This window comes from Homarus americanus, unplaced genomic scaffold (assembly GCF_018991925.1).
Source record: "Homarus americanus isolate GMGI-L3 unplaced genomic scaffold, GMGI_Hamer_2.0 scaffold25546, whole genome shotgun sequence".
Lineage (NCBI taxonomy): Eukaryota > Metazoa > Arthropoda > Malacostraca > Decapoda > Nephropidae > Homarus > Homarus americanus.
The window spans coordinates 19,925-33,194 of NW_024756242.1; the positions used below are offsets into that span (position 1 = coordinate 19,925).

Below are 13,270 nucleotides of genomic sequence, written 5' to 3' on the forward strand. Positions count from 1 at the left end.
CGTCAAAAAGTGGAGTTTGGGGGGTCGGGCCAGTCTCTATTGGAATTAATCCCATATGTTCTGTTGTTCACTTTACGCGGTTTTCACTTTACGCGGTACCCTGTGGGTTCAATTGACCGCGTAAATCGGGGTACTACTGTACTATTTGCTTAAATAATTAAGAAAATTATATTAATGAATTGGCAACTCAAATACAACCACGGCTGCCACAAGATTCTCACATCAAATTTTCTTCATTATTTAAACAAACATACAGACATTTGGAAACTTCTCATGACCTTAAATAAAAATGAATAGTTTATTATAAATATAAACGCCTTGGTTAAGGATGTTCAGGTGACAGGCAAGTCGAAGGGAATGATTGAAACTCGCCTTTTGACGCATTCAATATTTATTGATGTGGTCAAATCCTGCAGAGAACAAGGCATTCATTAGTATTACATGGTGATCTATCTGATACATAATTATTTAGTCTCAGACGATTTCATCTTAATTACAATTGATTATTAAGCATAGTGACATGATACAAAGTTCATAACTCTATTAATCTTAGTTACACTTCATTCCACACTGTCTTATTTCTCCACTTAAGGCAGAAACGAGTAGGCATAATTAGTCCACAATATTTCAGTACTGAGGGGTATGTCATCACTTTGGCTGTACTTACAAGTGCGGGTCAATGCGAACCAGTATGGTGTTCCAAGGAACAATAGTACTGTGTAAATTGTTCCAGCACAAAAAACTCGGCCAGGATTGGGAGTCGGTGTTTACCACAGAGGGCTGGTGGCTGGTCCTCACAGCATCACTCGAGAAGGTGATATGTAAGGCCCGGATAGTTATGCACTAAAAAACCATGAAATATGCATGCAAATATGCACTAAAAACAGGGGAAATGTGCATTTATATGCACTTATAAAGCCAAGAATGCAGGTTATACGGAAACAAAATAGTTAATATAAACTAATGTTAATGTTTATTAAGCAATATACGTAATGTATTTAACATATATATGTGAAAGTGCTTCAAAAAATATATATGAACATGTATTTACATTATAGACTGACATATTTTCAGACATTACAGATTGTGGTTGCATTTGATGATGACATGGTGGCGTAAGTTCTCAAAGTTAAAACCCCGCCTGTTGTCTGTCAGCATAGCTTTATATTCTGAGAACACCCTTTCTACATCACACGAGACGATTGGTGCATGTTTCATACATAGGAGGTCTGACATAGTGAGTGGTTGTACCGTCTCGTCAATAATAGCATCACCAGACATTATCTGACTGACTTTTTTCAGCTTTTCAAATACCTTGTTTTTGTACAACACGTTACTCAGTTTACCATAGTAAGCATCAGACTGCAAACTTTTCAGTTCATCAAGAACACCATTAACCAATGAGCAGCAGAAGAGAGTAGCTCCACACAGCAGCACTGCTCCTGACTGACTAACTCACTAGTCCAATGAGTCATGACCAGGTGTGGAAACGACAGATTAAAGCGACGTGACCTCACCTCACTTCACCTAACCACACCTCACCTCACCTCCCAGTACCACGTGTGCTCATTCAGTGGCAACAAAGAGATACTGCCAGATGAATATTTTACCAAAATATGCATTTATATGCAGTTATCTAGGTAATATGCACTTATCATAGAAATCACGCAAAATATGCATGCATTTGCATATGAAATATGCAAATGCATAACTATCCGGGCCCTAGTGATATGCCATCATGGAGACCAGGCGGCCACGCCACCCTTTAAACCATACACTCAGCAGAATCAGGGCATCTTGTTTGTGCAGGTCGCGTGGGGGGGGGGGCGGCGTACGTGGTCGCAGTCTGATGTTTGTTCGGGTAAGGCAACGCCAGCACTGTAGTTGAAGCCAGCGGCGATAACAATAAATATGTTACCTTTGGTTTGTTTAATATTTATCCTGACAGTGATACAGCCGAAAACAGATCAACCAATCACAGTCACCTTTACATACAACCTTACTTTACCAAGTATTGCCAGGTAAAATTGCTAGCACGAGAATCCAGGGTGGGGTCGGTGCATCTTTGGCTGACTGTACATTAGGGGGCAGGGAAAAAACACTTTTATTTGAGTTGCAGGCTGCACTTTTCAGGCATCGTTTGTATGGCTGTAACAAACACCTGTGCAAAATTTCATGCCATTTCATGCATACTTACCCTGCCGCATCGCGAACGACTTTTTGTCAACTTTTAGTGTATACCAAAAATTAGGTGTCATTTAATGTTTTCCAGGATAATGATAAATTTTACATGGGTGACATCGATTTAATTCACATGTTATTTTACAGGTACACCGTATAGAAAATCATTACAAGTTCATATTGAAATTCTTTTTTGTGCGGAACCTTGGCATCATTTTCCTAGACAATAATCTTTGCCTAATATATCCATCTCTCGATTCGTATCCCGTCACTTCAGTGCAAGCTTCAGTCATCACTTTTATGCCTCTCTCGACCGCCTGAGTGCTGTTTGGCCACTTGGGCACCACTAATGGTGTCTCAAGAATGTCATTAACCTGTAGATTTGACAGAGAAGCAATGTAAGGAGGCTCAGTCTTGAGTTCATTCCTCCAGTTAATCATGGAATGATAGTTTTTTGCTTGCCACTTTAGTTTCGGAGTCACCACCTTTCTCATGTTGACTACAGGAGGCACATCCTCATTCCCATCTCCATCTTTACCCTCCTCATCAGTATAGTTTAACAAATTCTCGTCAACAGCAGCATCAGAATCTTCCTCCTCCTCTTCAGATCTGCCAGTGCATTCTTCCTTTTGCTGATTCTCCTCTCTAATTTTTCTTATCATTGAGACAGCTTTTTCTCTAACAGTCATGTCCTCATCTGCACACATACCAAGAAGAAGTTGATCTGTGTGGGCGAAGTATGCATTTCTCTGGACAGCCTTCTTCACTATCGTCTCCTCCTCACTATTCAGGTGTTTCATATATAGCAGGGACTGGAATACGTTCCTTGAGCCGTGTGTTACGTAAGGGTGTATCTTGATGTAAAACCACATTGGAGCACTGAACTTTATTATTGTAATGACAATTGTTTTCAACTCATGGCTGGGTCTTGATGTTGCTACATACAGCCTGAGGATTCTACTCCATAAGGTGTTCCACCTTGACACACAGGGAGGACCTGGCTCAATAGCAGCCAAGTCATCTTCAACAACACCTGTGATAACTCCTTTACAAATCCTATACAGGTATTTCTGATCCCAGGACAGATCTTTCTCCACTTCATCATTAAACACAGGGAAATCAGGGAAACTGACTGGCTGGAAGGCGACAACTGGAAGCTCAGACAAAGACTCCTTGATCTGCTTTCCAATGGGACCACGCCAATGCTCAGGACCACTTGGTTTACCATCATAGTGATAAAAAACTGCGCGGAAAGGCAGCTCATTTCCGTGAAGCTGACATATGAAATAATGGAGCGGGTGACCAAGTAACATTTCAAGATGATGAATGACTCCATTTTCTGATCCTACATTTACATTGGTTCCATCACAACCAACACACACAATGGGCTGCTGGGTTAGATTTTTCTCCACCAGAAACTCGTGAATAGTTTTGGCAATCTGCTTTCCGTGTCCAGTCTTGGGAGTCACATGTGTGAGATATTCATTGCCAGGCTCAACCATGATGACATAATGATCTTTCACCATCATCCTCGAACTCCATTTCTCGGTCTTCTCATTCTTTATCATCACACGAGTGGCGGTCTTCTTACCATCAAAATAGAGTGACGTCAAATTATCTAAACTAGCCATCTCAATTTCTTGCCTCTTAAATCGGTATTTTTGTCTCGCATCCCGCAGCTTATGTGGTCCAATAACCTGACTCTTGTCATCCTTTGTGACTGCTTATGGGTGACTGAGGAAGCACGTGGTGATCCTGCGGTGTGAACTGCTTAACGGTAACTATTTGAATAATTTCAAGTGCGCCAACTTACCCAGGTCTCCCCTACATTACAGTACAGTAACACAACATTGAGAAATGAAATGAGAAAAGGCTGATAATCAATATAGACATAGCACCATACTCATCTGCAACAAGACAACTTAAATGAAATAAGAGATATGAAAAAAAAGTTGATAATCACTGAACAGAACATTGCACCGCCACAGCGGCTGTTTGGCTAGTACTGTAGGTAAATTTAAAAATTTCAGTAGAAAATGCGGCAGACTAAACCTCGACATATCAGCTTCAAATTTGGCATGGAGTCTTAGATATGTATAAGGAACAATGCCTGAAGAGTGCAGCTTTGAGCAAAATTTCACTGCCCCCTACTGTACATACCATTACTTTCACTAGTATGTATAAGAAATAATACACTTTGTTATTGTTTACAGTTTATAAAATTCTTATATATCTTGTGTTAATATGGTTTTAAAATTTGGTATCCCTTCTAAGGTGACTCCAAGGCCTACCAAGTTACACAGCCCTTACATCCTCTACATCATTTGCAGGTTTTTGGGACAGCAACTATTCCACCACAAGAAATGCCTACCCTAGAGGTGAAGCTTCAGGATGCTGTGCCAGAAGCTTTTGAGATGGTGCTCAACTACATATATACAGACCGCATTGATCCTTACCGCTGCAAGAAAGACCAAAACCCAAATAAGATTGTTCTTATTATGATGGACGTTTATCGTCTTGCTGTACAGGTGTGTGGATAACCCATCAATGCCTGTAAATTACTCTGAACTCCATTCTATTAATTAACTTTATTCTTTTTATTCAACAGGTTTATTAAAATGAAAGTGCAGACAATTTCATACTGTGTCTTGCTCAAGCATCATTACTTATGTGAATGAAGGAGGAGTCACAATAGACTGGCAAGAGAGAGGGATGTTTTTTATACCTAGTATAAAAAAAAAATTATGGTAAAAAATAAATTTGTAATGTATGAAAGTTTTATGTAAGTGAGCTTGCATTTACAGGTAGGATTCACTAACTTTAGGGCCAATCCATGCCAACTCATCCATAATCCAGAAATAATATTTAATAACCATCAATGGAAATGATGGCTGCATGCAAAATTTGGACTGGCATTGGTAACTCTGGGAATAGTGGCAGAAGCTGCAGAAGAACAAGGTTATATAATATACATTGCTATAAAGTTGACCTCAAGGGGTAATAAAACACCTTGTGACCTCACACTTGACCCCTGTTTAAGAAATTTGACTGGACTAGACAGCCTGTTGTGCCAATGACCTCACCTGACTTAACCTTAATCAATTTCAGTTTGATGTTGACCATTTACAAAAAAGATTGAATGTTTTTGTTTTACTCTTTTTAAATGAATAGTAAATCCATTCTGTGCATTCCTTCATTGAGAATGATTACAATTATTAACCTTAAAAAAGAGAATTTTACAATTTACCTTTCAGTTGAAGAATGACAATCATGACTTCGAAGATGAATCTAAGCATGAACATTACAGTTGGGTCAGATAAATAAGCAAAATAAATATCCTGAACAATAACCGTTAAATAAACGAACTTTAACCCTTAGGCCCCGGGTGACGTTCCAGAACATCCGCCTATTTACCGTGTCTTTTTTTGGGGGGGGGTTGATTTTTGTTCGATTTGGGAGACTGCCATCAGCACCCTAACCTGGGGCTTAAGGGTTATTATAGTGTACAGTACGTTTATGCATTGTAACTTTTTCTTATATTCCAGCTGACCAGCCAGCAAGCCCCGGCATCTGCCTGTCTGATATTTATTTATTTATTTATTGGTGTAATTGTGTCACCCAGATGATGATTATGAGAAAGGAAGGAGCTGTTTATGTAATATAGAAAATATTTTTTGTACAATATCTATATGTTACTGTACAGGAGGTTCCTGACTTACAAACGTCTGAATTACGAACGCCCGCCGATAAGAATGGGGTTAAACTTGAAATTTACAGTATTTTACTTACCTGATGACCTATTTTTTACTTTCATTTACTGTACTTTGTCATTCTATTTCTTCTTTTGTCTTAAATTAAATGATTTTAGATGCATATAAGGAATTAGGCTATGATATACAGTGGTCCCTCAGTTAACGAACGCTTCGGTTAATGAATTACCTTCCATAAGAATCTTCAATTCGGTTAACGAAAAATATTTGATTAACGAAATCCTTACGAAAATCACATTTTGTTTTGAACATCAGCTGATAAGCTGAGGGGGCACTCAGCCAATTCAGTAATCTCTTTTGTGTTTACATTCGTTTCCAATGGAGTAAATATCAAGAAAATTTTGCTCTTTAATATTTGTGCATTTTTTTATACAGTATTAAAATTATTGGTTATTCTAAAATTTAGCCATCCAAGCTCTGTCTACATAAAGTTTTTCAACTATTATTTTTGGCTCGATATATGTAACTTTATTCATTTATTGAAACTCATTTACATGTACACACTGTCCTAAGGGCAAAGCTGAACTGTACATGTAATCAAAATAATGTACAAAATGATTACTAAAATTTTTGTCTAGTGCAAACTATGGCATGTTTACATTCAAATTAATCACTATCTTATAAGAATTCCAGCAATGTAAATTATATTCTCCCCGGTCACTTCTGTTAAATTTTATAAGCAAAAAACAAAAATTCAATCTAAAAGACAAATAAACAAATAAATATTTCACTAGACCTTCAGTGCTAACTGTCAAACATGTCACTGTCACCCCTCCCTCCCTTCCTCCCAACCCCTCCCCTCCCAGCAAAGGTTTCGTGGTTATACACTAGGTTTACAGTTTTTATCTTATACAAGTATAATATCTCAGACTAAAGTTAGGAGATTATAATTTGCATTGCTGGAATCCTTGCAAGACAGCCAATAATTTGAATATAAATGTCATATATTTTGCTCAAGAGATAAAAAAATTTCCTCTTTGTAATAAAATTCTTAAATTAGATCTAAAATTTGTATGTCTAATGCAAATTATAGCATGTTTATATTCAAATTAATCACTATCTTATAAGAATTCCAGCAATGTTAATTATATTCTCCCAGGTCATTTAACTGGCATTTTAAAATGAGATAAGCTTAGTAGGACTGTTAAATAAACACACAGGAGACCTTCGGCTCAAACTGTCAAACATATCACCTCACCTCCACTCCCTCCCTCCCTCCCTCCCTCCTCCTCCTCCCTCCCTCCTCCCTCCCTCCTCCCTCCCTCCCTCCCTCCCTCCCAGCCAGGGTTTTAGGCCTACAGTTTTATCTTATATAATATCTCAGACTAAAGTTAGGAGAATATAATTAGCAGTGCTGGAATCCTTGCAAGACAGCGATTAATTTGAATATAAACCTCATCTATTTTGCACAAGAGATAAAAATTATTCACCTGTATCACATTACAGTAGTGATTTAAGAGTAAGAGTATATATATATATATATATATATATATATATATATATATATATATATATATATATATATATATATATATATATATATATATATATATATATATATATATATATATATATATATATATATATATATATATTTTGAATTACACCAAGTGAACTAAAATTTTATGGTGAAATAGCGACATGAAGCATGGGGTGACTTCTCTTCCACCCCAATGCATTCTCTTCTCCCTTCTCCTCCACCCCCATTCTAATTCCCATCATCATCATCATCAAGCAGGAGCCTTCTACATGCACACCTCAAAGTAAGTGTACTTTATTGCGTTTATTTTTAGTTTGTATGTAATTTTCGGTGAGCTGGAACCAATTACCCAAAATCCCATTGAAACAATGGTTTCGGTCAACGAAATTTTCAGTTAACGAAATTTTCAGTTTACGAACGACCTTCTGGTTTACTGCCAGATTCTGGGGTCACTAAGTCTAAGGGGATAACTTAACTCTACTCTTAATTTCTAAGGGTTGCTGCCACCAGACCCCCTCTGGGCAGTATGTAGCTCGTTAGGTAGCGGGCAGAGTGGACTAGGCATTGGGTTGGGTTTTTCACTGACCAGATCGATAGGGGGAAAGAAGGGTGAAACAATAACATGTCTTAACTAATTTATTCCTTATAAAACATACTGCATTCTGTTAAAATACAAGTGAGTTGGCCTTCCTCAGAAGAACAACGATGATTTTGGTTACCCTGCTCGACAACAGACGTCCTACATTAATTGCGTGTCATCCACATACTTATTGCATAACAATCAGTGACCTCCTTACCTCGGTCATCCCTTCTTACAATAACACTCAACACGTCAGACTGCTCCACCTGTATGGAATATAGCACCTTAGGTTATCATACATAGTAGCACCATCTCACCTCCCTGTAGCACCAGCTCACCACACCTGTTACACTCCACACCTGCAAGTATGGGACTCCTTGTAATTTCTAGGTACATACCTCGTTCGCACACCGCCCTCAGTGGGTAGAGACGAGGGCTTCACCAAGAGACATACCAGTACTGTTTCTACTCCTGGTATTATAGGTCGCTCCAAGTGACGACCGTGGAGTTTCTCAAGCATTCCATTATGTATTCCTACTCATGGGTGGTGGTATGCCGGGAATCCACAGGTTCACAGTGGAGTGGTATAGCTGTGAGTAGTCATCTCACATGGTGGAGCCAACACGAGGTAATGGCCGCCGTTCTGGTGAGTTCAAAAACCCGGGAACGCATGTTGATGAGAGAGTATGTGCCACTGAGAAATAATGCCTGATGGACCGTTATCACCCACCCCAACACATTACTATTTCACTTTATACATCAGGCAAAGTTTTAAACTGTAATCACTGCTATATAAGTCTCTTTTTTTAGGACTGAATACAGCCCGATGAAGTTCACTGATCTGTGTTGATGAGAGAGTAGGTGCCACTGAGGCTCGAGGTCCCGCGCCTCTCACCGACGTAGGCCTACAGTTTCCAATCTTGAATTTTTAATTTGATTTCTTATGGTTCTCACATGAACACTTTCCCTAACTTACATACTAGAATACGGTTTGGTTGACAGTTCCTGGGAAATTAATTGGGCTATATCAACAACTCACACCTGTAGGCCAGGCACTAAGGACGCTACCCTGAAACAAAAGCCGAATGTTCATAGCGTGGGTATATCCACTTCACTTAAAACTGTAATTAGGGATCCTCCTCTCACACATTGCACTACTTGAACACAGACATAAGATTCTCTGATCACTGTACATGTCGTGGGTATCCGTCACACATGAATACGAGGTGTATTAAGTTCCCACCGATGCATACAAGATATTTCCTTTCAAGTATAGTTTCTGGGTCACTGCCAACACCTCACATAGTTCTGATACATTTATCCTTTTTCCAGATCATTGTTCTCATGTATTTTCATATGATATCTGCGGAAGTTATGTTCGCTAAACGTTCACAGACGTAGTATGACCTTCAAACCACGATCTACACTTAGTCCTAAAGTACATTAGTCCGGAGCAACTGGACTTTCCCAATCATCTTATAGATACCTTGAGTTCTCCTTAATGCTATGAATACATACAATTAATATTATATAACTGTACCTGGGTACAATTCAACAAATGATTCAGTAACATTGAGTAGGTAAGTTATCTTTTATCAATATTTCCCGTTTTCTGAGATTCTACAAGCGCGGTGGATTTTAATGCTATGTAGCGTAATATGAATTAGAGGGGGTTTTTAGGAATGACTATGATGTGTGCAGTACACTGGAACGAATTGTGTTCGTTAACCAAGGGACCACTGTAGTGGGATTTTAAACATTGTTTTGTAAGTACGGTATGCATATAACACGTATTTCGACTTACGTACACATCTGACTTATGAACGTCTTCAGGAATGGAACCTCTTCGTAGCCCGGGGACCCTCTGTATTTGTTGCTGTATTTTGTATCATATTTTAGTGTTTACTAAAGAAGGTTTGTAACAGTTTATATGTACTGTACAGTTGAGTCTGGATTTACGCGGTTTTTGTTTAGGCGTTTGGTCATTTACGCGGGTGAAGTATACAGCTCCTCCCCGACTTACGACCTACTCGACTTATGACCACTTGCACTTACGACCTGCCTCAGTCGTACCAAAATTTTGTCAAATTACGTATTTTCGAGTCCCAACGTCAGTACACAGGCAAAATTTTCATTTGTAATTCACTTTAAAATGGCTGGCAAGCTTAAAAGTGAGAGTTTTGTGGTGCTGAGAAGAAAATGAGACACCCATTTTAGATTGTCTATGTATTATTTAAGCATTTTCGACTTACGAAATGGATTTGGGTCCCTAACCCCGTCGTAAGTTGGGGAGGAGCTGTAATTTGTTTATTTACTGAAGTATATAATTTACATTGCTGGAATCCTTACAAGATGATCATTTTAAATATAAACATTTTAAAATTTACATTAGACATACAAATTTTAGATGTAATGTAAGGAGATGATGAAAATTAGCAAACATTTTATCTTTTGTGCAAGATATATGACATTTACATTCAAGATATTCCCTGTCCTGCAAGGAATCCAGCAATGTCAATTATATTATCCTAACTTTAATCTGAGGTATTATTTATTACTAAAAATGTAAATATACTGTTTTAACCCAAACATTTCTCTGGTAGGGAGGGAGGGTGGGGGGTAGGGAGGGAGGGAGGGACCCAGCGAGCGTGGAAAGAGGGGGGGGGGAGTGGAGGTTGGGTATTTTGATTGACAGATAGTGTCTGGGTGAAGTATACTTTGTTTATTTACTGATGAAATTTGTTTTTAGTTCATAAAATTCATACAAATTACCCGGCCAGAATATAATTTACATTGCTGGAATTTTTACAAGATGGTGATCATTTTAAATATAAACATCTTAAAATTTGCATTAGACATACAAATTTTAGATGTAATATAAGGAGATGATGAAAATTAGCAAACATTTTATCTTTTGTGCAAAATATATGACTTTTACATTCAAAATATTCCCGGACCTGCAAGGAATCCAGCAATGTCAATTATATTATCCTAACTTTAATCTGAGGTATTATTTATTACTATACCTTAAAATTTAGTGTTTTCACCCAAACATTTCTCAGAGAGGGAGGAGCCAGCGAGTGTGGGAAGAGGGGGGAGGGGAGTTGAGTCCATTATTTGAATGGACATTATTAACCAGGCGACTGTATTTCTCTTAAATATTAATTGTGTGTGCATACCATCATAAAATTAAGATGTTATTTTTACTACAACGTAGGTATTGTGTTGGAAAAAGTGGAGTTTGGGGGTCGGCCCAGTCTCTATTTCAATTAATCCCATATGTTCTGTTATTTCATTTACACGTTTCTCGTTTCACGCGGGCCTCCACGGGTTCAATTGCCCGCTAAATGCAGACTCCACTGTATTTTTGGCCTCTGGGACCTAACTAATTGACTCCATTTAATTAATCTTAATTATATTTTTGAATTTGATAATTCAAGATGTCTTCTGATACCCAACCTGTCAATTATTGCGACTCCACTTTATAATTTTTTTTTTACATGTACTTACTCTAGTTTGATTCATTACAGTGTCATATGCGACGATTGGAGCAACTTTGTGTTCAGTACCTGGAGGCCACCATCAACCACCGCAATGTTTTGGTCGCGCTCTGCAATGCTGCAAATCTCAAACTATTTTTCATAAAGGAATTTTGTCTCAAGGTATGTGACAGAAATAAGATTAAAGAACATTTGATGATAGTAGATGAATTGTATAGGAGTGCTGGATAGAATCAGATGTACAGTACAGTATCAATATTATCTTTACTCTTCTCCTAAAAAATGGATACAATAACCAATGTCCAATTTACAGTGGTCCCTCGGTTAACGAGCACAATTCGTTCCAGAAGGTTGCTCGTTAACGGAAATTTTTTTTAACCGAAACCATTGATTCAATGGGTTTTTGGGTAATTGGTTCCAGCTCACCGAAAATAACATACAAACTAAAAATAAATGCAGTAAAGTACACTTACTTTGAGGTGTGCATGTAGAAGTCTCCTGGTTGATGATGATGGGAATTAGAATGGGGGTGGAGGAGAAGGGAGAAGAGAAGGCATTGGGGTGGAAGAGAAGTCACCCCATGCCGCCATTTCACCCATAAAATTTTAAGCTCACTTGGTGTAATTCAAGATTATTTTCTTTAAATCAACACTGCACTGCGCTATATATTAGCAATATGTAAAATATATTTCAAAATGACCAACAATTTGAATGGAAACACGGATAAAAAGCGTTTATGTTGAAGAGTCTCAAACAAGATGTTCCTTCCTCTGAACTGGTAAACAAACTGACGCCAAGCTTGGTGTGTTGAGTGGCTGTTTGGCACGCAAATAACTAGTTTCCTGTACTTCAATTATGTTCATTAATTGTTAAAATGACTAAAAAATTTAATATAAAACTTTTAAAATTATTGAATAGTACATCCTTCTTGATATTTACTAAAATGGTAAGGAATTTAAGCCCTAAAACCGATTACTGTATTGGCGGACTAATACTACAGCTGATGGGCAGCCAAATGCAGGCGAAAACATGTTGGGAAAACTTTGCAAGGAATTCGTTAACCGAGGGTTTGCTCGTTAACCGAAGTGAAGAATCTTATGGAAGGTAATTCGTTAACCGAAATTTCGTTAACCGAGGCGCTCTTTAACTGAGGGATCACTGTATATCCAACTCACCCCGAATCCACTTTGTCACTTAGCAGTGCTTCCCCACACTCTGCAACTCATTCTACTCACTACAGTATATTTATGCTAGACACAGACATTCCTTCAATATTTCCACACTTGCACACGTGCAATGTTCAGTCGGTCAACAGTTTAATTGCATAAGTGAGAACCATTGAGCCAAATGGCAGCGTGCGCTCATGCATTTCAATAGTTGGGCGAATGAAAAGTTTGTGACATGCTTCAACTTTTGCGCAATGGAATAGTAGGCCAACTCGTTTGTGCATGCGGATTTCAGCGTGTGCAAGTGCACTAACAGCGAACTGAGGGGATGCTGTTCCTCCATTTGGTATTTTGATATGTTATTGAAGACCCAACTAGGAACAAGAGTTCGTCAAAACTGTTGACATTCTTTCTATCATTCTATAGTAATGAAAAAATTAATTTGGGTAGGCCCATAAATCTTCATACAAATTGTAAAATTGTCCTTTAATCTTCCATTGGCTTGTAATTGGATGAACCTTGTACTGTTTTTTACGTATCTTTTTCCTTTACCGAATTACTGTACCAACGCACAAACACAAGCTGTTTCGACA

At 38.2% G+C, this 13,270-nt stretch overlaps 1 protein-coding gene across 1 annotated transcript in view; it reads left to right on the plus strand.

Moving 5' to 3' along the window:
* Positions 1–4,455: 4,455 nt before the first annotated feature.
* LOC121856747 (leucine-zipper-like transcriptional regulator 1) overlaps positions 4,456–13,270 on the plus strand; it is a gene marked incomplete at its 5' end in the record, with an annotated part of 37,680 nt that continues 28,865 nt past the window's right edge. Inside the window, 2 exons of the mRNA XM_042352438.1 lie at positions 4,456–4,709; positions 11,542–11,673. Coding sequence (XP_042208372.1) covers positions 4,456–4,709; positions 11,542–11,673 — 386 coding nt within the window. The remainder of the gene's footprint in view (positions 4,710–11,541; positions 11,674–13,270) is intronic.